Below are 27,673 nucleotides of genomic sequence, written 5' to 3' on the forward strand. Positions count from 1 at the left end.
AATTGTCAATTGTCAACAACTCTGTAACTGGACGACATGCATACATTAAACTTGGAGTGACTCGAACCGGGGACCTAATGATTGGACCTTATGATTGGACCTTATTGTAGCTTGCGAAATTGTCATTTCCTTCCATTGCAATGAATAAACCGGTGTTTTCAGACGTTTCCTCCATGGAATTGGGTAAAAAAAGTGGACGGTACGAGTATATATGTTACATTTATGTAATGAACATGTTGATATGGGGGGTCGCAGTGATTTTACGGTAAATCGTTCGCGCCATAAGGGCAACAGAAAATCAATTTCTTTCTTTCGATTTCGACAGCTTTGTTTGATTAAACCCACCTGGTCAGAGTGCATTTAGAATAAGAAACATTGAATCTGCTTCGGAAGTTTGTTTTCAAGTACAAAGCACACCTACTGTTGTACCAGGGAGCTGCTACTAGCAGCTCCCTGGTTGTACTGTATGTTGCATTAGAATCATCAATCAGACCATTCTGGTATGTTATACGGTACTGTCCCTCAACAGTGGTCTCCAGTCCTTCCAGAATAGAACTGTAACTTGAATCTACAGCATCCACCAATTTCTGAGCTGAGAAATTTCAATGGCTTATTAGGAAAGGAGTACTTAAAGAAACATTATTACTCAGGTTTTACTGTTTTTCAGTGCATGAAAAATGGAAATGATAGCTACAGTAGGGTCAAAAAAGTTAAAAGGAATAGGGAGGTAGTATTTGTCCAGGCGTAGTACTTGAACGTCTATGAGTTCTGTGACTAAAAAAAGTGCACAGCAAACCTAACACATCATTATGTACAATGATTGGCCATCAGACCACTGAGGGGTGTCATAGTGTCCCTCTACAGTGGACTATATTTGCAATTGTGTGGATTTGGCCTATTAATGAGACATTTTATAAATGAAGCCCCTGTATGCTACAATCCATAAATATTGACAAAACATCCAATGCCCAGTGATGATTAAGCAATGTTTAATGGAATAATTAATCTTCGCATTGCGAGCTAAATTATTAATGCAAGTTTCTATTTCTTCAAACTTGGGATGAATTTTTGGTGAATTTTTAACAGAGATTCAACATTTAATAAAATCACAGAACATTGTTTCATCAACTTGCGTAGAAAGCGTCAACCATTTCGAGAAATTAGCATGTACATGTGAGTAATATTACAGTAAAGGGGGAAAGCGTTTGTAGGATAAAATTTCTATAGAAAAATCCTTGATTAATTCTATCGTTTCATTTTATTTTGAATTTTTTTTTTATTCAGTATCAACTTAAATTGTTGCATTGTTTGCCAGCAATAGCTGTTCTGTCTGGATGATCAGAGAATCTCTTTGTGTGATCTTGGATCATGTATTCACAGCCTTCTTTGTTTGTTGAGTGATTGCCAGGAGGGAAAACATTGCTTTGATAGCTCGATCTGGAACATTCCCTCTGATAAGATATATACTGTAATGGCTTGTGGATGGATCTCTGTGGACAGTTTTGTTGAAGGTTTTGATGTGGAAATGAAAAAGGAGAAAGAAAGAAGGGGGGAAAAAAAGAGAGAAGAGAAGGAAAATGGAAAAATCCTTTGTGTGTGGAATTGCTAAAAGAAATACCCTTGGGAAACACTTAAGTTGTTGGATGTAAACTGAAAGGGGAGAACTTTTAGAAAACCAAACAAACCATTCATTGTATCTGATAGGAAAAGAGAAGTCCTTCATGTTGAGTGTGAATGGAGAGGACGATCATCACATGCTCTGTTGGTAGGTTCTTTTTTTGTTGTTAGGTTTATCTTTAATCAGGCAGCCTTTTGTATCTTACGAATGCAGAGAAGAGGAGGTATATATACCTACCTGCCTGCCAATATATTGTTAAAAGTGTATTGCAGAGCTTCGCTGTGCTTTCAATTGTACTCCAATACTTGCAGTGTTTGGTAACATTCTAATGCCTTCATCTCACGTACCCCACTACCTGTCTCCTTCCCTCCTCTATGCCTCGATCTCGCCTCCCCTGCCACCCTCCTATCTCCCTGCCTCCCTTTCCTCATCCTTCCCTCTCCCAAAGGAAAGTCGAGAATTAACTGTGAAGACAGGTTTTTAATATGTCTGTGGGCTGGATAGAGAGGTCCTGATTTATTTCAAGGGACAGAACATTGGAATGGTATTAATTCAAATTATATTAGCAGCTTTTTGTATCTGCAGATTAAATTTAAATTAAATTTTGCTTAAAGATTCCCCCAAATACTTGATTTACATCTTTATACCTTTATGTATACATTTATAAATACTGCACTGTTACCCAACAGCAGTATCCTTTCAATGGGGGTGATGCTAGTCATTGGCTTGAGATCATTCCTAAATCTGGAAGCAATGGTGCATTTAACCTTATAATGGGTACCTATTTGAAGTCATGAGTAACACACTTGACCTCCACCCCTCCCCTTCTCCCTCTTAAAAGATTCATATCCAGATGAGGGAAGTTCCACTATTACTTTGAACTTAATTGTGAACCACTTTATTAATATTTTCCTGCATGATGCCTCCTGAGATCAGTTTTTGGCAACAGTTTGCTTTTGTTTCTAAGTTTTATTACAAAACAATGTAAACTGGATTAATTGAGGTTTCATCTGGATCTCTTGTCAGATTATGACATGTTTTTGATTAGCCAATTAATCGAATTGCCACTCGAGTAATTATTTACCTAATACGGAAAACAGAAATTAAAAGGAAGTCTCCTCCACTAGTAAGCCACCCCGGGTATATATGGTATTATATATGGAAAAAATGTAAGTTAAGTGATGACAGTTTCTAAAATTAGGTTAAACTATCAAAAAATAGGAAGGATGAATGGGTCAAGTTTCTAAACAAGTTGAATTAAGTAGGTCATATACACACATTGAAATGGTTTCACTTGTTGATAAGCAGGTCAGTCCTGAATGGAGTCCATATTATTAGTAAGAAGTGACCAGGGTTTACTTTGGCTTTAGCTAGGGCTCAGCAAATGGGATTTTTGTTTAGCTGGTAAATTTGTTGTGGTTCCTGTTTAAACTACCTTGTTAAGTTTCAAAGAGGTTTCCTATTTACTGTTTATTAGCTACCACCTTACCTCAGGGTCCTGAACAATGCTTTCATTTATTCCAATTTTTGTCCGACTTCATGGAGCACTAGTAAAGTTGTAAGTGTTTGTAGGTTTGAATGTAAACATAGAAGGGACAGGAACTACTGTTCATGTCAGTGTATATGGTCATTATATACGGTCTCTGTGGCTGTTATTTTCCCCTCTATTGAGATATCAAAGGAAGAAGCTGTTTTAGACATGATTCGAGGTGTACCGTAGCTTTTTTGTTGTCACTAATTAACTGGTTGGAAGTGAACAGTATCTCTTTGTTGTCGCTTTTATATTGAAGCATCAGGTTGGATGTACAGATGATGTCTTAATGTCTGGCAAAAAAAAAAATGTTCACAAGAGCTGAAATATAAAAGAGCAAAGTCTGAAATGATAGAATTGTGCCATTTTCAACTGAAAGGTAAAACAGGGTGTCCCCATTAAAGGCAATGAAGACTCGCCCCAAACCCTGTGCGGCCATCTGGAAAAGTTAATTTTCTGTTGCTTGCAAAAAAATGCAGACAGTAATGAAACGTGATACCATATGTTATCTTTAGCTGGACCTGAGATGTCCATCGCTCTATCGTTAGTACACTGTGCTGTGGGTAATTGACCGCAGCTGAATGTACTGACTGTACACTAGTGTTTAAATACAGACGTTAGCAAGCTCTGTGTGTATTTTCTGGGATCGATGGTGGTGTCTAACACTTCTGTTACACCTCATTCGAAACTAGGTCATATTACCGGCATTAGACGTTTCTTTTTGCGCAAGTCTTCACACCCTTTAATAATGATACTCCATCATATCAGCACAGTGTTAATTTATAGAGCTGTCCTGACTCAGTGCTGTATCACTGCAATATAAAGAGGATCATATATATGCAACAATCAATTGAAAAGTGCATGTCAAAATAAGTAAGAAATATATTTCACAGGATCCAGGGGTCCACATATACCTGTCGTATAACCCCCCCCCCCCCCCCATATGGTAGCTTAAAGTCATGCAACTTGGTCATGTTGAACATATCCCTGCACATCTTCACAGCAAGACAAAAATCTCATAAAAGTTGAACAATTTTTGAGCTGAGAGATTTATGATGTCTTTTCAATAAAGAGTAAAAAGCTCTCAAGATTGGTTAATATTTTAGTGGGCTGGTTTTATGCTCAGTTACCCAGTATATATATGGCTTTTATGATCCTTGACTTGAAAGTTCATTGAAGTTTTTGGTATTTCATCCAGGCTGTGGTATAAAGTACAGAGACATCATTTGGTGGTAAAATACAGTCCTTTTTTGGTGCACCAGTGCGTCTCTCCTTCTCTATGGGCTGGCTCACTGCTCGCTGTGTGTAAGTTGTGTTGTAGTGACCTTCTGATCTTGAGAGAGTCAGGCCTAATCTAATCTGGCAGCTATCTCGGTTCCAGTTCGCAAGATATCCAAAGTATTAGGAGGAAATATTTTTATCCAATGAATTGTTGCTGTAATATCCGGAAGCCTGTGATCATACCCTGGGGAGTGTATTTTAGGTCCTGATAAAAAACTTCCCTTCTTGTGTATATATACATATCTAGTATAGCCATTGCAGGATGTTTTTTTGACTAAGTGATTTGACTAAGGTAGGGGTTGGTCAGTATGTACCTCACTGTCGGTATTAAATTCTGTTGAAAGAGGAATTGTTTCTGTCTTTGTCAGCGATCTAGCATTGAGCTATGATATCATAGATCTGTCATTTGTAAACTTACAATTGCCAGATCAGGTAAAGAAACAAGTTCAGTTTGCATACTTGTGTGAAGTATTTAGTGGGATCTCAGGTAAGTGCCTAATACATACTTGTCTCTAAGTATGAGTGGGGGTGTAAGTGTATAGAAGTCATTAAAGTGCCTTATACTACTAGTGATGGTTCTTAAATTTTAAGTCCAAAAAAAAAGAAAGGAAAACGACCTCATCTAGGTTTTACTTATTATACAGCACGTCCTTTTAAGGCAGAGGTAGGACAAGGCCTTGAAGTAAGTAAATTGTTGTCTTTGAATTATATTCGTTCACTTTCTCTTTGTGAAGAAGCTTCATCATGATTTTGTGATCGTTTACAACCTTAGACTACAATTAAAAGTGCTAAACGAGATGATTTGAACTATCATGATAGGTATTGTTTTGATCATGTCTATAATTATGGAATGCATTATGGAGCTTTCATGTAATTAATTCTATGCTCTTCAAACCGATACTGGTTATTAATACGCTTATCCCTCAGATGTAATGAATGTGCAGCACAATGTAAAATTGTGCAGCATGCATGCTATATGGATTGTTGTACAAGTAAGTACTGAATTTTATCCACCTTTAGCTTCTGTTCTACTCAAGGATTAAACCTTGGAGGGTCCATGACATTTCAAGGGCCCTCTGCAACTCAAACACAACTCAATAGGATACAGAATAACAATAGCACCTTAGAAAATGGAAGGAAATTATTCAACCTTTTAACAAAGACCAGGACAATCACTCAGTCTCTGAATTCTTTCATCTCTTGAAAAAAGCGAGCTTCACTGTGTGTTTGAAAAGGTTTTGCATTCTTTTCTAAATAAATGAGAGGAAAAAAGTACGGAAGTGATTAGGTGGGCAATAGGTGAATAAGTTGAATGCTCTGTCAGACAGCAGTGATTTACCAATTCAGAGTGTTTCTGATACTGTCAAACTTATAGCCCTAGGTTTTCGAATGTCAATTTAACCAAAGGACAATGCTTTACAGCAGAACTGAAACAACAGATATATCTAGGTACGGTAAATTGTTGAGAAAGTTATAATATCAATGTTGAATAATAACACAGATCATATTGTTGCACTCCATGCCTATTGTTAGTTTTCATACTTTGTCGAGTACCACCCTCCACATTGCACGCAATAATGTCTGTAAATATAAAGGTCACCTCACTGTGTTCATTCCATATGAATGTTCATTTATTGTTTGTGCTTCACAACAATAATTACTACAATGTAAAGAACACACAGTTTATACAGTAAGATAATGTCATGAAGAGGAAGTAGGCCTACTGTATGCTGAGAATCCTGGTGGGCTGGAGATTAGCTAACTCCCGTAAAGCAGCATTTTGCGTTTTGTCGCTGTTTTCCTCTTTTTTGACAAGTCCATCGAGTTTTTTACATATATCAATCACAAAACAGCAAACTAAGATATTAGCCAAGTTATTTCTCTGCCAAAAGCGTTAATTGGCGAGTAATTAAGGACATTTGCAGATAATGAGAAAAGTGTCCACCGACACATTCCACATTTTATATTAATCGCAAACTGTTCCCCCAACCCACTAGTTCAAATCCAACTAGTTCAAATCCAACCAATCAGAGATGCAGGTTTAGTTATGAGCCGTTGCTAAATATAGATTCAAACGTCGAGTTGGTAACTTTGAACAACCAGCGAGCTGGACTCTAAAGGCCCGGTCAGACTACAGCGATATTTTATCGGAATACGGTCCGATTTTTCCGATTTGGGGCCGAAGAGTGAGGTTTGTGGTAGTGAATATAATGAATGCAGTGGAATATTCCAATACCTACTCCAAATCTGAGGGGTTCTGGAACGGACTAAATTCTGAAGTGACGTCACATCCAAAAACGATAAAAATCGGAAGAGAAATCGGATAGCTATCCGATATTAGGAAACGGAGTCAATATCAAAAGTTAGGAGAGGGCTATATATTCCACATCGGAATGGCTCAACAGATAGCAAATCAGGTCCTTTATCACTGTGGCTAGAAGACCCGAACGAAAAACAGGCTGTTTCGATACCTCCGCGAAAATCTGATAGTATTCCGATAAAAAATCGGTATAGTGTGACCGGGCCTTAACAGCTCCCTGGTACAACTGCCATAGACAATCTACACAAATCAAGCATGGATCTACACAAATCAAGCATGGTGTTGTATTACGTATTGGCATGCAATGACGTTTGTAGCTTTTAAATATTCATATTATGGACAAGGTTTATTTGGATCCCAAGGGAAAATATCTTCTACAAAAACAAAGTTGAAAGTTGTAAATTTTCAACTTTTATGCCACCATTTGAAGTAAGATTTGAATAGATAAGCTAGTTATGTATGTCGTTATGGCATCGTGGAATCAATGAGGTTGAGAAAAAACCATAGAAAAGGACGCAAAATGCTGCTTTAAGCATATTCTAGGGAGCTGCTATAAAGTAAAACAGCTCCCCGATTAGTCAATAATGGTCACTCATTCCTGCTTAAACTTAAAGGTACTATATATAATGATTGAGGGATATGTGCAAAATTGGCCACAAAAACTTTCAATATTACAATACACATTGAGAATTCCTCTGATGGCATTCGATATTCAAAGCCTGTGTCAAATCTTTGTGTATCGAGTGTTGCCGTAGCGACTGAGGTTGAACAAGGCAGTCTTACAATATATCATTTTGAGACCATGCATCAAGTATTTTTTTAAATTATTTTTTAAAGGGGCCGGGGTGGGGGGGGTGGGGTGGGGGAGGACTGTCTTCATATTTCTGTGTATGCATGGTCCCTATATATATAGAAACCTGGACTAGCATATTTCTGCCTCAAAATACTTACTTTTCATCACTGAGATATTTGATTGCCTAATCTTCTTTTGAGACTTGCACATTGTATTCTCCCAATGTGGACAGGGAATAAATTATCTGGCATAATGAGAAACAAGTTGCACGTACAGTGAACCTCAATCAACTGCTTGAATACATAGTGAACATTGGAATAAATTATTCCCAAGTCTCTAGGAATAATATGGATAGAATCTTCGGCAAAATATCTTTGAAAACTTCAAGCAACTATTAGCATGCTAAAATTTGGGGGCCAGTAAAGGGTGTATTGCTATATAATGTATTTATAGTTAAATTATTGTTTGGTACAATGGTATAGTACAATTAACTTGTTTACAAAAAGGAAGTCGGGAGGATACAGTGTCCATATAGCAATAAGGTACAGTTTTGTAGTGCATTCTACAGCACAGTACTCTTTTGATATGGGTTCAACCCTCAGTGGCAATTAACAGAACTATGTCAATGACCGTATTTTACCTGTACAGTAAGGACTATTGTATATATGTAGTGAAAGCGTCCATATGATAGGCATTGTTCAGGACTACCATAGTGTACCAATTCAAGGGATAATTTATTCAATATTATATTTGCAAAATCGGCAACCTGGTGCATATACTGTATGCATTTTTTGTACACTGATGCATATTTTTCCATTATGTTATGAGAAGTGAAACCATCATAAACAGGCCTGAAAACTTCTGTGCAAAATGTGAACCACAAAATTGATCCGTGAGTTGTTATAATTTTTCCATTTTTTTAAAGTTACATAAGTACTGTAGCAGGGGTCTACATAATTGAAAAAATTACTGTAATATAACACAACCATCATAATAAATCTGTGTGAAAAAGATGCTGTTATGAATAACTTCAGCAAACAGCTGGTAATAGTTTTTTTTCTTTTCTGTTTGGGATTTCATCATCTTTCCCTCATAAATGGTAGACTGAAGACCTGGGCAAGTCTAAAACTGACATCACAGAGCCACTCGAGTTCGAATGCTGTAGTTTTCTTTAAATTCATTGATTTATTTGTTCTTTGGTAGGTTTGTAAATGATGAAGTTTTGTAATATATACATAATAGTATCGTTGATGTCTGATTGATTGATTGTGTAACAGTACCTACTGCATGCATCACCATGAAAACATGAATTGAAACAAAAACCTGAACGGCAGACAATTGACCTAATTAGTGATATCATTCCATCAGGGTGATGACAGTGTTCAGTCTTTTAATATAACTTTCGACTGTGCTATTTAGGCCTGACAATGGGGAGAGGAGGGGGAAGTAGAACTACAGCCCAACCCAGGTATTGGGAATTAGTCAGGGGGCCGGGGGAAAATATGGGATGAGGTAATTGTTTCCATTTCAATTATAATAATCTTAAGGAATATTGAATATTTCGTAAATTTTGTTTTCTTGGGCTCCAACAGGCTCTTGACATATATCTCGCAAACGGAAGATATTTCTTCCTGTTTGAGGTCCCTGTTCATCGATGATCACAACCATTTCTATGAATATAGATAAAGATTATTGCTGGATTTGCTTCTCCTTAAACTTAGAATGTCTAATTCCCAGATAGACTAATCATCCCATCCACAGATCACTGTTTGTGGATCATGTAGTATTACACATCAAGACAGGCATGCCTCATAATTTACCTAAATAACATGGGCCTGCTCGTTACATGGCTATTTGATTAAACCCAGAAATGTGTATTTCTTGTTTTGGAAAAGGGCATTTAACCTTCACCTCTTTGTAAACCTTCATAATGATAGGATATTGTGGGTGGGATATTGACCACCATACTTACTGAATAGCTGGACTTCCTATTTTAATATTTCCTATAGACTTGAGAAACGAAGGTCACAACAGATGAGTTTGTAGTACATGTTTGCTCTATCATTTATGTAGATACAGTATATATTTCAACCATGGATCACTTGAAATAGCTTTGAAAAGTACATCTCAGATTTGATAGTGATGTATCCATTTAATCCTAGGCGTTTATTTCATACGTCTGTGAGAAATTGCTATACATACCAGTGAATTTATTGAACAATGAACACATTGTATATCAAATTTGCCCTCCAATTTTAATATTCATTTTAATATATAAAATCAATATTCAAATTCAAATATGATGGGTTTGTTTACCTGAATATGCACTGTGAGCTTGTATTCTATGTAGGTACAACAAACTTTTATCCTTTCTGGTACCTCACTAGCATATTTTAGGACAAAAGTAATTTATCCCATTTAGGGCCCAGAAGGTTTCAGCATGCAGCCTTCTTTATTGATCCTTATTTAGGTACGTTGTATCTAGTTACAATACTACCTTGTATTGCAAGTATATTATTTATTGACCACGTTCACAGTACAGTAGTTTCAATAATTGATGTAAACATGACTGCTGAATTTAGTTTAATTCAAGGTCACTGAGCCCATTGTCTATTTGTTTTTTCTTTGGAGGTTAGGAAATTGCACAAACTCAAGCAAAAGTATTTACACGAGCCACAAGGCTGACGTTCTGTTGTCACCATGACTTCCTAAAAATACCCAAATTTTGACATCCTTTTTGTTTCCTTTTGCTGGTAAACACGTTCGTGAATCATGCTGACAGATGACATTTACATCTGTTAAAAGGATTGTCTGGTGGCCCAAAGAAGTTACCTTAAAAAATAGTAAATAATTTTCCAAACATGTTGTCAAAGTATGAGAACGCTAATGTTGCGTTTGACAGAGAAACGATTTTTTAATCGTTATGGATAGACACTTCAAATATGATTTGAACAGTACAATACGTGACGTCAGCTCTGCCATAGCAGATTGCGTCATAACCCACCCTCCGCACAGTACCTATACGGTAATCACAACAAAAACAGCGTGTGTATACAGATAAATTTCTTCCTTCATTTCCGGTGAAATTTCTTAAAAATTAGATATGTTTTCAAAAACTCCTTAAGCCACCATGTACTTGAGCGGTGGTTCCGTGGTCTTTGTGTAACACAAGGTAAATTTTAACAGCAGACTCTGAGTTGTTCAGGCTATGCATCGCGCTATCCAGCTCCAACGCGAAAAATGTTCGCATGTAGGCTGTACTCAAACGTTGACAATCGGACAGTTCTGCGAAGCCTAAGCTTTTCAGCGCTATATTCTGCTCTGACAACGATTCGATCAATTTCTTCAATAATTTCCGGTGAAATTTCTTATAAATTAGATATGATTTAAAAAACTCCTTAAGCCGCAATATATTTAGTAGATCGGTGGTTTCGTGGTCTTTGTGTAACACAAGATAAGTTTTAACAGCAGGCTCTTCGTTGTTTATACATCGCGGTATCCAGCTCCAGCGCGAAGAATGTTCGCGTGTACAGGCTACTGTAACGTTTACAATCGGACAGTTCTGCGATGACATCGATCCCGCCAAGTTTCATCTTTCGGTTTAACGAATACTTTATAAGTTTCCTTTTACTGTTAATTTGATCCGTGAATTTTATTTCAGCGAGTTCGAAGAACAGTTAATGAACTGTGGTTTGAGTGTGAGTGTACTATGTGTAACGCTATACAAGTACACCAACTGAGCATCGTAGTATATACGTTCGCGAGTATGTACGTTATATATATGAGGCAATTCAATGTGCTTATACGTGAGTTAATTTGCTGCGGAATTGGGAGTGCTAACTTCAAGTCGCCTGTTTTGCCTATCTGCAAGCACTACGTCAAACACCATATTGAAGCGTTCGAACAAACGGTACTTTTGGTGAGAAACTGGTGAATTTGAAAACCAGATTTCTACAAGAAGAAAATGTCGAATGGGGACAATTTTTACATGGTTAGAAAGAGAAAAATAATAACTACAAGGACAATGTATCAAAATCTTCCACCAGACAATTCCTTTAAATGTTTATACGAAACCAGGCGGCACTGGTCGGGCGTTGGGGTCACTGTCGTAGTTCATTATAGGTGATCAGGATTGCCCCAAAATATGCTAGAAAAGTCAGATAATGGGCACCCATGCTCAGATAGTATCAGTGTGTATTTTACTGCCACTGGAAAGATAGTTTATCCAATTTTTTTTATAAATTATGTTTTAAAGTATTGTTGATTTTTGTGTAACACAAGGTAAGTGTGAACAGCAGACTCTTCCTTGTTTATACATCACGCTGTCCAGCTCCAGTGCGAAGAATGTTGACATTTAGTCTACTCTAACGTTTTCACTAATCGGACAGTTCTGCGAAACCTAAGCTTCTCTCTCTGCTCTGACATCGATTCCGCGAAATTTCATCTTTCGATGTCCCAAATACTTTACAAGCTTCCTTTTACTGTAAATTTGATCCGTGCATTTTATTTCAGCTATTTCGAAGAGCGGTTTATGAACTGTGGTTTGACTGTGAGAGTGTATTATGTGCAAAGCTATATGTACGTACCAACTGGGCATGGTAGGCTGTATACGTACCTTGCGATGTGTACGTAATATTAGGCAATCACCTGTGCGTGTACACGCGAGAGTTTATACGCTGCGCAAATTGGAGTGCTAACGTCAAGTCGCTTGTTTTGCCTATGTGCCTGCACTACGTCAATCACCAAATTGATGCGTTTGAACTAATGGTGCTTCTGGTGAGAAACTGGTGAATTTGAAACCAGATTTCTACAAAGAAAACACACATGGGGACAATTTTCATATGGTTAGAAAATAAAAATAAGAACTGTGAGGTCAATGTATCCAAATCTTCCACCAGACAATTCCTTTAATTAAATATTGCCCTGACTGTAGCATAAAGTTAATTTATTCCCCAATAATGGTCCACTGACATGGAAAGTGTTGGTATACAATACATACAAATATCCTGTATTTAATTACGAGTTAACTATGCTAAGTAGTACAAGCTCTTCTACCACCTTTCCTGGAATCCGGTAGTTTCTTAAACACTACAGGGGTCAATATCCTCGTTGTCATTGACCCTATTCACGTATCAATTAATGTTGACAACTTAGATGCATTGTGTGGTAAAATAATTCTTAGAAGAGTTTCTGTTTACTCGGAATTTATGTAAGCCAGAAAGTAATATGTTTGGTTAATGATTAAATGCTACATTAGGCTAGATGTACAGTAGTTGGTTGGTTAAGGTGGCTCTCATTGGTATCTGTCGTAATGTTGTACATGTTTTCTAAACCTGCCCTTAAATCACAATCTTTGATATGTGAGAAGTAAGGACTGGTACCTACTGCAGTATATGTCATTACTGTACATCAGTGGTTGCCATCTTTATGTTATCTTGTGCGTGTAATATTGTGTAAGGAGAGAGGGCAGGGCGGAGGGGGGGGGGAGATCTATTTTTGTTGATGGAGGAGGGAGTTGGAGAGCGGGAGGGGTGTAGTAGGGCTAATGGTATCACTCATTTGTTTGGCATGACTTCTGTATGGTTGGCAGAAAACTAGCTGCAAGTTCTGTAATACTTTGGTTAAAAACCGCACGAGGCCATCTGAAAAAGTTAACTTTCTGTTGCTTGCAAGTGACGTTTTTTTCATGTCGCTACAAAAATCAGACAGTAATGAAACGTGATACTGTACCTTGTTATATTTAGCTGGACCTGAGATGTCCATCGCTGTATCGTTTATACACTGTGCTGTGGGTATTGACTGCAGCTATATGTACTGACTGTACACTAGTGTCTAATTACTGACGGTAGCAAGCTGTGTGTGTATTTTCTGGGATCGATGGTGGTGTCAAACACTTCTGTTACACCTCATTCGAAACTAGGTCAGATTACTGGTCATTAGACGTTTCTTTTTGCGCGAGTCTTCACACCCTTTAACGTAGGGCAGCTACTCTAGCTGTCAACTCCTGTAAACACTAACATTGTAGCAAGCAATATTTAAAACATTCAGTGACTAACTTTGCTGCACTTTTCTGACCTAAAGTTCTGCTATTGCCCTTTCATACCTATTGATTGCTTCTCATTCTTCTCAATTTAGCTATGACAGACAGGAGCCAATCTAAACATGTCAAAAAATTTCACCTGAGTACAAATTCTTTTAGTTTTGGTTAATTGTATCAATGGTGACTTATATAAAGGACAGAGTTGAAAACAATATTGATGACACATCATTACACACAGTTCATTTCACTGTTCAGATAAACTATATAATTGTTTAATACTAAAGGTGTTTGAGATTATTTGTCATGTCTATTGCAGATCCTCTATACATATTACAATTGACACCTTAACAACAAATGGGTTTTCAAGCCTTTATTATTAAATCTGAACTATTTTTCCTGTCTTTGCTAGCCTTCAGTTATGGGTCATTTTTTTTATTCATGTCTTTTATTTAGTTTTTTGCCCCATTTCACTTTACGACCCATTGAGTAGATCTAGTATCTATTCTGATGGTCCCAATAGCACTTGACGTTTAAAAACTGAGCCACAACGAGACCGCAGGCTTTTTCCTGAACTGCAGCTTCCTGAATGGGTGCATGCTTCCTGCTTGCCTTAGAAACAGTATCTATTGAAGCCTTTAACATGTGTTCTGGTTTGATAGCCGAAAAATGTTTTACTTTCACTCTCCTGTTTACAGCTCTTCAGGAAGCTTTTCGCACTGTGGACGTGGAACGCTCGGGTACGATCGAGACTGAGCATTTGCCTGGACTTGTGGGAAAACTACTTCGCAAAGACGCCAGTAACAATAACAACAACGTCGTTTGGCAGAGGAGAAATAGCCAGAATACTTTGAAAAACGGTAAGGTTTGGGTAAGGGAGAGTGGTTTATAACAGGCCAATGCAGTTTAAGTAAGAGTTCTCTTTGCATGTTGCCTACTTAAGTAGGTAAAGAGAGAGAGAGAGACACACGAAGGTAAGAGTTAATTGAGCTGTTAGTTATACATGTGGGAGGGGCGGTTGTGTGTATACTGCCTGTGCATGTATATCAGGGGATAAACTGGACTGGCAAGACTTAAAGCAGCATGCAGTGTTTATTTGGGTACATTTTTAAATATCACTGGATATAAAATATAATTAACAATGTAGTTCATTAGCTTGACTTTTCATCATTTTATTTTAAATTGGTGAAAAATTAGTGGAAAATGTTGCAGAATTCTTGAGTTCCTATTTGCATGTATCTGTTTAGTACTAACATTATCTGTCAGCAGGGTGATGAAATTGTTACAGTTGAATTGAAATCATTAATACCTCCGTTGATGTGGAAGAATCCATACAAATTTCCTAGTTTTGACTAATTGCAATTGTATTTTATATGATACTTGATAGGGTTGGTAGCATTGAGCTAGACAGCTGCCCTAATTAGCTAATTTGGTTCTTTTCATTCATCATTGTTCGCTGTTTGTCGTTACTGACCTATTAATAACAAAGGAGCATTCCCTAGCTTAAAGGAGAATAGAATGTTGAGTAAAACCTTCCATATAACTTTCTTCATATTTTACAAGCAAACCCTCTGCTCACACACCTGCTGGTAGGATTGCCATAACGAACTAATTATGATTATGAGAAGGTCTATATTGTCCAAAATATCACATTTTGAAGTTGATTTTCTGTGGCTCGACACCCACGAGATGATGTTCACGTAAACATTCGTGTAAGCCACTCCCATCATTTCAAATCTCCTATCTCTGTGGTGAGCAGTTTTGCGAATATCACATGTGCACTTAATGTATGATCGTGTATGTAGATGTAAGTTACTAACGAAGTTTGACAGACGCTATGCTGCATATATATCAAAGAAGTTACTCTGTTGTACTTGTAACGAAGTAATCATTATTTTATAAAGCTAGCCCTACAGTGTAGGCATTGGCATTGGCATTTGACAACCAGCAATATCGAGTATTGCTAAATCCCAACATTCAAGCATGTGTATTGTAAAGAAATGACTATAATACAAATATTGGTTCAAGCAGGTTCCTACCTTATCATGTGTAGCCTTGAAAATGTTAATGGTTCCATGTCCGCAGTAAAACAAAGCAGACAATTTCACTTTTGCGAAAACAACTGTTAACAGCATTATAAGTACAGTCTTACAGAGCTAATAATAATAAACCCACTATGATCAAGAACTAGTACAACTTTATAGTACAAGCGGCTGTTTGTTATACTAGGAACTTATGTCTGAGAAGCATTTCCCTTCAGTGACAATTGCTGTACAACCACTGTGACACAAAGGGGGATTGTTTTGTTGCCATCTATCCAGGGAGTGCGCATTTGAAGCACTGTCAATCATGATGGGATATGAATATTTAGCGTGAAACATTCGAGAACGATAATGACTACCCCTTGTTCCTTATCTTCCCATTTTATGATCACATTTTCTTTTAAAATTTTGGGGTACTTCGGACAGCTCATACATGAAATGTGCTATCTGAATGTGCTATCTCATTGCCTAAGTGCATTTACTTGACACGTTCGAGAACGAACAGCACAAATTTGTAGCTCATGTTTATCTTGGTTTTGATTGCAGTTTTTGGCATGCAATGCCGATGCCATGTGTTCAGTTTATCCAGTGAACAACTAAACACATGTATACATTAGATTACTGATAGTAAAGCAGCTACATTCAATTTTAGTTGGCAGTTTTACCATTTACACATTATTACTCAAAATGAGATAGCAATTGACACAAAGACACCCTGAAAGACCTCTTCACCATATGAAAGTAAAAGACTGGAGTGGAAACATTTAATTTGCTTTTGATTCTAGCGTTTTCCATATTGTGCAGGCAGACATCTTCTTTCACATAAACTGTATAAACCACATGCAAGAAGCAACATGAAGAAATGCTGAATTTTCAACTTTCATTCTTTAAAATGGAACTCAAACAAATCAAGTTCATGACCTAACATACATTATCATGGGAAGTGAAGAAATCTCCAGAGAATAATTTTGAAAATTTCTGTTCCATTTGTTATTACTGCGTGCCTTGTATAATGCGTTGACGACATGTGCTATATATGTATAGTTATGAGGTAGATCAACACAGAATTACAATATAAAAATGATGACACTATTTATATTGACAACATCCTTAGGCTTGACAATGACATGTCAATTCAGATTATAGCTGGTAAGCGGGATTGACAGCAAAATCAATTTGACCTCCCAATGTTCACTACATTTATTCACGATTGTATTTCTATGGTGCTCAATAGAAATATGGTACTCAATAGAAGTAAGGTACTCAATAGGATTATGGTTCTCAATAACACAGATATATGGTACTCGTTAGAGATATGCTTCCTCCATATTATTTAAAGTGAGGTGTGCTCACTCAAGCCCTTTCTTTATTCTTCTGACTTCTGCAATTAAAGGGTCGTCAACATCAGTGCTCACCTAATTCCGAAGTAACTTATTTTGTGTTTTGTGAGTTTCGGTAGGGATCTCCTCATATAAGATCATAGAATTGATTAGAAGCGATACAAGGAATCAAGGAGGAGCCTGCCTCCAACCCGTCTCCCCTCACCCCTCTTTCCCACCTCCATTTTACCTCAGAGTGCACAAACTTTGCCCCACACCCCACTTGCAATCCTCCAATGTTTGTTTAGTTCTTACCTACCTAAATGCCATATCCCTCCAAAAGAAGATGCAATTATAAGTAATAGGCTACAATAGTATTAATGAATGATTTTTCTTGGTTCATGTTGTAAAGACTGACTCCAGCTAGCTCATCCATGCAGCTGTCTCAAGCAGTTCCATTCCCACCCCTTCCCTCTCTCTCACACATGCACACCAACATGCAATGTTAGAAGGTTCATCACCATGAGTGTTCTAGTCTGTAATTATCAAAATATAGGATCCTGATCCAAAATTACACTGAACAGGTTGAATGTGAGATCCAAAAGTGAAATAAAATTTCTGACAGATCTTTTATAAATTCAAATATAGTTAGAGATGATATAGCCTGGTGGTCTATTCACCAAAACTACACATCTTTGCTACAATGTACACATACAGTATTGGTCTTCCTTGGCTATTTTGGTAAAAAATTTTTGGACAACCAAATTTTCTGTTTTATTATACTAGTACCACCCAGATGGATGACCTGGTTGTGTGAGGGACAACCACAAAATATTGTTAAAAATTTGCCCAGGTAGTAGGAATGACTTTTAATCCTGGATATGACCATACATTCAAGCCATATGGAATGTACTTAAAATTCAGTATGTTGGCTTGTTTTGATCATTTTTAGCTAGATTTATTTGTGTCATCGTTCCACTGTTTTTCATTTCTTTCAAATACAGTAGATAGGACTTGCATGAAATGAACAGGATTTCCTAAAGCTATTTGAATATAATGTTTCCTTTCTAATGTTTTTGAAAGAGGAAAATTTCAAGCTGTGGTACTCAGGAATCTGTGACAAATGAATAGAACATTCCCTGATGTCTTCACATGTAACAGGCAGCGGGTCCAAACTATCATGTGATTTCTCAGGCAATAACACTGCTATGGAAATTCTAGCAATATTTCCCAGAGGTAGAAATCACAACTTGCCATTTTAAGGGGTGTGAAGACTCGCGCAAAAAGAAAAGTCTAATGCCTGTAATCTGACCTAGTTTCGAATGAGGTGTAACAGAAGTGTTAGACACCACCATTGATCCCAGAAAATACACACACAGCTTGTTACCGTCAGAAATTAGACACTAGTATACAGTCAGTACATACAGCTGCGGTCAATACCCACAGCACAGTGCACAAACAATACAGCGATGGACATATCAGGTCCAGCAAAAGATAACAAGGTATCACGTTTCATTACTGTCTGCATTTTGTAGCGACAAGAGAAAAACTTCACTTGCAAGCAACGGAAAGTTAACTTTTTCACAGGGCGGCATACGGTTTGGGGCAAGTCTTCAGTGCCTTTAAAGGTAGGTAATATTCAGGAGAAATGCAAGGTAAAGGTATTTGAGGTAAACAGTCACTGGAGCAAGACAAATAAGATTGTCTCTGTGAAGAAACTTATAGACATCTTCAGGTATAGAGAGGCTCAAGATTACACTTGTATGTATGTATGTATGTATGTATGTATGTATGTATGTATGTATGTATGTACGTACGTACGTACGTACGTACGTACGTACGTACGTACGTACGTACGTACGTACGTACGTACGTACGTACGTACGTACGTACGTACGTACGTACGTACGTACGTACGTACGTACGTACGTACGTACGTACGTACGTACGTATGTATGTATTTTAGATCCTCCTGCAAGCAGGAACTTGCGAAGTCAACTTATAGTCAACTGGGACCTATCAATAGTGGATGCTTCCGCTCTCCACCAGCCGTTACTGGAGTAACAATCTCTGGGGCCCTAAGACACCATATGCTATCCCCCTTCCTATTTCCCTTAAGTATGTAAGCTCAACTAAAACTTGAAATTTGGTGCTTCTTGCCTGTTATTCTAGGATCCCGTTGAGCTTGGAATCCCCTAGACTGTTGCCTCATACCTGGCTATAGATTGTATGATCTAGCACCGCCCTACACTAACATGACCAGATGTCCCTGATTTCTGGTAACATAGTCCCTGGATTTCACATACACTCCCTGGATTAAAAGTGCCCCTGGAACTATTTCCAAGTTTATAAAAAAGCCCAGAATAATTTGAATTTGTACAAAATGCCTATTTTTAGTGATTCTGGAGAGACGCAATATATATACTTGGGCATTTCTACAATGTCAACATCCTTGAATGACATAGCACAGACAAACATTGAGAGGCTCTCAAAATCCCACTTCTCCTTTAACATGAAAAGTGTATACTAACCCTGATGTCAATGTGGCTGGGGGAGGGGGAAGGTTCTGCATCAATATCATGTCCCTGAAAAAGAAATGTGGTCAACTTTAAAACCCTACAACCCTTTATTTACCCTAAACCGAGCTCGGTATTTCTCAGTTCATTATGTAACAAAGGAATATGATAGATGAACATTCACTTCAATATGGATTAGCTGTTGCTTTTAAGTTTCAATAAAGTTAAGTATGCAGCCAACTTCACTATAGTATATGAGCTAATGATCACTGACAGAGTTGATGGGGTTAGGCGGTGAATTATTGTGGTCTTGTGCTTTGTGCTAAAAGAAATAAAAATAAATATTACCAAAGGTGACTCAGTTACAACTCACGTTTCCCGAGGGGCCTGTTAGGTCTGTCTCACCATTGAGTTGGATATATGAAGGCATACATTAAAATCTTACCAGATGTATTGTATTGCCAAGTTACCTGTTTCTGTTGTGTGTATCATTTTCACAGCACTAGCTGTTTACTATTTGTCACTTGTCAGTGAGTTAAGCTTGGAGTGATATTGTCCCAGTATCGGTGAAAATAATAGCTCCAATCTTTGTCATTGATACAATTATAATCAATGGATAACAAACTCTCTTTTTCTCTTTGTTACACCAGTTTCAGCCTATATAGATTGTTCTTTCTATTTATATACTAGTTGTACATCTGGTTGTAGGCTGCATATAGGGGACCATACACAATATGTGTTAACTCATTTGGTTGGCTGCACTAACATTGTGTGATTTTGTTTCCATCATAATAATACCTGTGGCATATCTGTTTCACTACCATACATACAGGACAGAGTTGTATTTATTAAAGTTAACCCAGTAACCATTGTGGTAACTGTACATAGTTTCATCAGTTTGAAGAGTGAATTTGAAAAGCCATTTTCGACTAAAAATGGTTTGTACCCTCACCTGCCTTTCAACATCATTCATTGCTTTGTCATATGGACTGAGTATCTGGTCACCTTAGTTCATTGTTTTTGCAAGTTTGATGAGGTTACTGTGCAGAGAAGCCTGTCAATGTTACATCTGTCTGCATTAAAGGAGGGGAGTTTTCATACACACACACACACATATAGTTTGTTTTGTGTGAGGAGCTGAGTCTACAAGGAAATGAAAGCTAATGCAGTCGCTATTAGTGAAACTAATCAAGATTATTTCAGTTGTTTATTGACAAGACATTATTAGTGTATCGTGCAGTCACTTTGAGAGTCACACACACTCTTGTGTGACAGATGTTGTAGACAGGGTGGAAAGGCTTCAATGTGCAGCTAGAGTTTTAACAGAGAACATCAAATAAGAAAACCCTGGCAGGGTGTTTTGATCAGGTAAGGAGAACTCCCAGCTTGGTGTGTTGCAATTGTGAGGTTTGTGAGCATGCACTCTCTGTACAGATATACTACTGTATGTAATATTTGTCTTGGGTGGTTAGCAAACAGGACTGAAGCTGAATGACATTGGATGGGGGATGACTTACAAGCAAGGTTAAGTAACATGTAGTAGTACTTACAGTTTGAAAGTCTTGTTCATTGTTGACCAGGAAATATGAATTGCATTAGGCCTACTAATGATATATAAGTTTAGTACTTAGGCAAAAGAGTTTTTCAGAATAAGTAGTCAAATTTCAAGAAATTACCGTTACTGTTATACTTTTTAATTAGAAGTGGAAAAATGGGAAGGTAGCTAGAGGAGGGACTGCAAAAGAACAAATGCTTTGTGATGATTGATTGGGGAATTTGTGGGTGGGGAGGGGGGGGGGTGGGGGAGGATGAAGAAGTAGTTTTAATATAAATATGTTAAACACATTCTGATATACTCTGTTAGTCTGAGAGGATATTGTTACCGGTCTCTTTTATTTGAATGTTATGGCAAACCAGTCAATCTTTCATTTTCATGGCCACAAATGACCCCTCCGCTCCACCTGGGGTCGGTGTTGAAGCTTCACATGTTATTGTTCTTCACGGTCTGTCCGCGTTCACAGACCTCTTTTGTAGTGTTGTTACTAAGTTAATGGCCTATCATAAAAGATGGGATGTAAATTTTAATTGCTTCAAAATGTTGCTGGTAGGAAATGATTTGAATGTCATGTGGTGAAAAAAGGGGAAACATTAGAAGCCTGTGATATCTTCATGTTAGTAAAGATCACACATTGATACTGTACTTCCTGCTGATACCGCAGGAAGTGCAGTTGATATTTGTATCCCAATGTGTAATGAATACAAGGATATAGGTCTCTCCATGCTTTCTCTTACCATACCATAGCTGAGCTGCAATGCAATATATTTTAATAATAATAATAATAAAATGAGACTTATATAGCGCCAAATCAGTAGACAAAAGTCACTGCTCAAGGTGCTTTACCAAGAAAGCTGATTAATTTACAAAAGAACAAGTGAAAAGATGGGTCTTAAGTAGACTTTTGAATAGTGCACATGTATGGTATAGTTCAGTCAAGTTAAACACATTGTGGGAAAATTGCCTCTGTATGAGACAGTCACTGACTGCTACTTCATGGTTGTTTGGAATAGAACATATTGACTGGAAACTAAATCGCGAATATTTAGTATACTGTACATTCCTTAATTGTTTTAGTAATTTTTCTGTCGGTTTTTTTCACATGAGTACATATTCATTTTCCATTCTACAATGATGCTAGTTAGAGGATAATACAAAGAAAGAAACAGTCATAAAATGCAATAAGTTGCTTTAAGTAATTAACACTGATGTAGACATGAGAAACTCAGGATTTAAGACTTAATTCCTCAAGAACATTTTGGTATTAAAGGTTAGTTTCCATGGTATTTTTTTTCTAAGATCTAATGTAATTAAAGTACAATTTTAGCTTCTTTTGTCTTCAGAGGTCTCATCTTTAGAGAAAAATGATAAAATAAGTTGTTTGTGTCACATAATCTGTACTGTACAAGTTGGTAGATGCATCCACTCCCCTCTATGTAGGAATTCTTCTGTTGCTAAAATTACAGTATGACTCATGGAAGGTTGTTAGAGCTGATGTAAATTGTTTACATTGCAATTTTGTAAACATACCCTGGGAACAATTTACCCGGTTTCACAAAATGCTATGCAAAACGAGCAACTTGCTATGTACAGTGCACAAGTGTAAAGACATATTTATGTAGTTTATGTACACAGGAATCTTATAGTCATTTAAATGAGACAAAGCGCAGAGCCTTCAGAACTGCTACGTAAAACACTAAATTAAACACTAAATTAATAAAACAATTAATTAACAAACAATTAATAAAACAATAAATTAATAAAACACTAAATTATTCCCTGCATACCATTTCATACTGTATCCTTAAATTTAGTTAAACGTCTATTTAGATAAAAAAAAAAATTGTGTACAATTTATTGAAAAGACGAAACACTAGTATAATGCGATGCAGAAATCTTTGCAGATCACACAAATTTGATATAAGTACATTTAAGCTTCCTTATTCCATTTGCAAAACATTTGAATGTAGCTGTTCCTAGTAAGATTTTGGTGGAGTTGTATGTTTTATGTGATAATGTTTTGCATGTAGCCTGTCTTTCTATTAAATGTTGCGAATGATATACATATTCTCAAAGGAAGCTGGTTTTTTAATGAAAGACATACATGTAAAACTACACCTTGCAAACTCTGATTCTCACTCACTGTGACTCACACAGAAACTTCTGCATGCTTTTATATATACCCTTCACATATCATCATTTATAATGATTAAATCAAGGTTATTGGTTCTTAATTGGCTCCTGTTTCTTCCATCACTTCATCAGTGGTTTTCACTTTTTTTCAGAGGTTTTTGTGGTTATCAACTGAACTGTTGGGACTACTGTATATTATAATACTAGATAGATCACTATATATTGATAATACTATATGAAAAATTATATCAGAGACGGAGAAAAAAAAGGTCGTTGATGACACAAAGTTCAGAGCTGTACCTTTATTTTGACCTATATTTCTTTTTGGCAGGAATAGTGTCAATGTTTTAATTCTGCTATTTCCAGTTTTATTATTCGTGTATTTATTTTGCCTGATGTGTGGGAAACTATTTAACCTCCATAGACACTTTTGTCCGACTTACAGCTCACAGGCCAAAGCTGCTTAATAGATTAACATGCATGACACAGTTTAATCCAATTCACTTTGAATGACTCAAATTACAGCTGAAGATTGTTTTATTTGAATATTGACTTTTAGCAGGCAATACCATCAATTAAGATACCGGAGTGAGTAGTACATATAAACCCTTTAAACCAGCGTAACATGATGCAATAGCAATGAAAGCATATATGTCCACAAAAATACTTTTCGACAGAATCGGTTTCTCAGTTTTAGAAAGTGAAAGCTGGGATTTTTTTTAAAGAAAGCCATGAAAGATATAGAATGTACACTCAAATAGTAATTAAAACCAAATTACGTAGTGACTTTTCTCTGTTGATTGCCATGACTGTAAACAGTGAGCTATTCACAAACTACTTTCTTTCAAGTACTATTCTGAAATGAAATCAAAACTTTATTTTGCACTTTAAGGTTTAATCAGCAGGATTCAAGAGAGGGGGCTGGGGAGGTCAGGGAAGAAAGGAGGAAGAATGGGGCTGGGGGGAGGTCAGGAGGAGGGGGAAGGAAGGATGCTGGGAATGGAATGAGGGCATAACCTATAACAAATTCCAGCGAAAACACTCCAAATGATCATCAATGGCTGGAACGCCAGAAGGGTCAATACTGGCTGGGTAAAAACAATTGAGTTAATCAGTAACCTTTTTGTTTAAATAGTGAAGATAAAAAATTAATTAAAAGGGAAAACTTATGATTTTCTACTTGAAATAGAAGTTTCGTAAGTACTTAAATATACCAAAATGCACGGTCTGAATGACAAACGTTGATGGAATCCACTGGAATCATCTGTGAATGATGAAAATGCTGATCAGGATTTCTTAGATTGATCAATGCAGGCAATCGTAGCAGGAAGAATCATTGGATGGTAAATCAAGATACATCCCAACATTGATAATTTATTTTAAATATTTTAAAAGAGAGAGGGAGAGAAAACAAATTCGGTTTTGGCCAGAATTGAATTCGAACTAGTTAAAAGAGGATTACCATAAAAATTCGCTTCTCGGGAGTGCCACCAACTAAGGGGTTGATAATGTAGCTCAAACGGTACAGTAGCGTACTGTACAGACTTTGATATCCTACAGTGCTCAAACGGTACAGTAGCGTACTGTACAGACTTTGATATCCTACAGTGCTCAAACGGTACAGTAGCGTACTGTACAGACTTTGATATCCTACAGTGCTCAAACGGTACAGTAGCGTACTGTACAGACTTTGATATCCTACAGTCATTATATTGACTTAATTCTGTTCTAGCCACAAAATTTCTTTGCCCTTTTAAAATTTGTGGACAATTTTCAAAAATGGATACGTTCAACATTAGTAATTGGATTGTGTGACACTCTTTGTTATATTTTCTTTACCCTTTTCAAATTTTTGGACAATTTTCAAAAATGGATATATGTTAACCATTCGTAATTGGATTGCTTGACATAACTCTCTGTTCATTTTGTGTTTTTTTTTCTTACTCATAGGTCCAGTGAACTTTACAGACTTTGTTAAGATCATGTCTGAGACATTGGCCGAGAGTAACGATTGGGGGTCTCTGAAGACAGACGTGGAGGGATACGTCGGCATCGACAGCATCCAAGACCAGATCAGAAAAAAAGCTCTGAAACGAGGGTTTGAGTTCAACATAATGGTCGTTGGTGAGTACTTCCTAAGAGAGATCACTCCATCAGGAAGAAGCTTCTACTTGAAAGTTATAGCCACAATCCCTCCCTCCCTCCCGGTACCCTTAAGTCAAGAATAGGGCCATGTGATATTGTTTGGGCTCAGTTTTCAGGAAAGAGGTCTTCCTCCTTTGGCAGTTGTCTGAAGTAATGTGTCTGATATGTCCTGCAGTCTCTATGGTAGGTTTTACCCATTCCTATTTGTGGACAAATTACGGGAGGAAAGGATTATACTGTAACAGCAAAAGATTCTCTGTTTTCATTGCATTATATTGTGGGTGGAATTTTAGTATGTTATTAATTATTAGTTTACAACATTTGTTGCCTTGAGCGTTTTTTTCCATACTTCTACGTGATGAGATTCTTTGACATTGTTTAGTTAGTGCGCTATGGTACAATAGTGATATATTTCATGGATCAACCGAAAGAAATTGACTTTCTTTTAGCGGAGCTCTAGGGTTGGAAGGCTGATCAGTAGCCCTCTTAAAATCCTATTCATGCAATAGTCTTGGATAAACACCAACTCACATCAAGCCATCTCTTTGCAGTGGGTGTTCAGAGAAAAACAGTTGACAGGTAACTGTTACTCACCCATTCCATTTAATGACACAAACCGACATAGGAGTGTGTAGCTCAGCAGTTGACTACTGTGGTACTATGACCCTGTTCTATATCACGCTGATCTAAAGATTGTACGTCAAACATCATTAGAAAATTTTAAAATCCACCGTCGGTGGGCCCTCTAATTTTCTTCAAACCAAGTCCCTCTTTGTATCCTTTTTCAGGTCCCAGCGGTTTAGGAAAGTCCACATTGGTAAACAGTTTATTCAGAGCTAAAGTGAGTCGGAGGGCTTGTAGCACAGAGGATTCTCAGGCCGATGCTCCTCCCATTCCACAGTCCGTCCAGGTCAAATCTGTCAGTCACGGTATGTATATTTTATAGGAAAGCAAAGTTTGAGAGGGTAAAGATACTTTTAAGTAGCAAAAGGGGAACATAATGTTACTGTCGTAGTGGAACTTGCATAAGATCTGTCAGAGGCCAGCCTTCCGAGATCGCTGGTTGAAGTTGTCGCGTTGGCTAGTGTTAGCTCCTTCTTGTATCTGGTGAGAAATATTCAGAGATGCTATAGTATTTGATAACAGAGTAACAACAAATAGTACAGAAAGAAGTACAGTGTCTCAATATTTATTCTGTAGTTTAAAGATAGTTGTACTATCAAGGGATATTTTACTTCCACGTTACACATTCAATAATGTTGTGTAAAAGTAAGTTGGCCTGACGTTTCGATCCTAGCAGGATCTTCTTCAAAGTCTAAAATGAATTCAATAATGTTCATAGAATTTTGTTAAACTATAAATACACTGACTAGCATTCCATTTTGCCAATTTTTTGTTGCTCTTTTCAAAATTTGTCCACTTTTCTTTTACAACAAATATAGAAGGTGACCAGTGATACTTGTCAGTTTGTGTTTCATCATTTAATTTTACATATTCGACTGTGTTAAGTTAATCCAATAACATCCAAAACGTTCTTAATTGAACAGAGTTCTCCGACATTCTGACATTTTTGGGTTCCATTGTATCACCAAATGTATCGAAACCTTTTACCCCTAGCCAGAGACCTTCATTGCAAATTAGATTCTATAATGATATGTACTATTCTATTGCTTGCAATGCATCTTTTTTGGTTAGACCAGGAGGTCACAAATAATCGTGTGACATTCCGACATAGGAAACGTATTGCCTAACCAGACAGGAAGTATATATCTATAGGTTGTTGTGTTGTCTTTCTCTTTTGCACAGATCAAGATTTTTATCTCTCTCGACATGTTAGACCGTAATATATACCTTCTGGTTCCCCATTCCCCACCGATTCTCCCCTCTCCCTCCTCCTCACCCCCCCCCCCCCCATATGCATATGAACTTCAGAACATTCCTAACAAACGAAAAATATATTAACTTTTTTTACTAAGGCCACATGAAATGAGGTGGGGGTGGGTGGGTGTGAGGTGTGGTTCGTGTAAGGTGTGAAGGTGTGGAGGTGGTGGGGTGAGTGTGGATGGGTAGGGGTGGGAAGAGGAGGGAAAGGAATAGCTAAACATATTCAAGTACAATAACTTGGAACAAGTTTTTTAGACATTACTACTTAACCCTGCTTGAATTCAAAAGTTAAAAGTTGAATGATTCACAATGAGATTCATCAGCATTGATTAACTTCATCTTTCTCTTGTGAGTTGATTTAGTTTCCTTTCCTCTCAACTCACTCTTGAATGTACAATAAATGCGGAAGTCTTCCCTAAACTTCCTAGTCATAGGCTCAGTGTTCACTTTCGTGTCGTCACTCCCCAAATCTCACTGTAGACCATTTCATTATTATTAC

General features: G+C 37.2%; 1 protein-coding gene across 3 annotated transcripts in view; it reads left to right on the forward strand.

The window, feature by feature from the left end:
- Positions 1 to 27,673, forward strand: part of LOC139959703 (neuronal-specific septin-3-like) — a 54,628-nt gene that overhangs the window by 10,115 nt on the left and 16,840 nt on the right. For 2 of the 3 annotated variants that reach the window (XM_071957512.1, XM_071957513.1), the window contains exons 3-5: positions 14,279 to 14,440; positions 25,096 to 25,269; positions 26,079 to 26,219. In XM_071957512.1, coding sequence (XP_071813613.1) covers positions 14,279 to 14,440; positions 25,096 to 25,269; positions 26,079 to 26,219 — 477 coding nt within the window. Of the gene's footprint in view, positions 1 to 1,719; positions 1,766 to 14,278; positions 14,441 to 25,095; positions 25,270 to 26,078; positions 26,220 to 27,673 lie in introns of those variants that run through there. The other variant, XM_071957514.1, reaches the window with a different exon arrangement.

This window comes from Apostichopus japonicus, chromosome 19 (assembly GCF_037975245.1).
Source record: "Apostichopus japonicus isolate 1M-3 chromosome 19, ASM3797524v1, whole genome shotgun sequence".
Classification (NCBI taxonomy): domain Eukaryota; kingdom Metazoa; phylum Echinodermata; class Holothuroidea; order Aspidochirotida; family Stichopodidae; genus Apostichopus; species Apostichopus japonicus.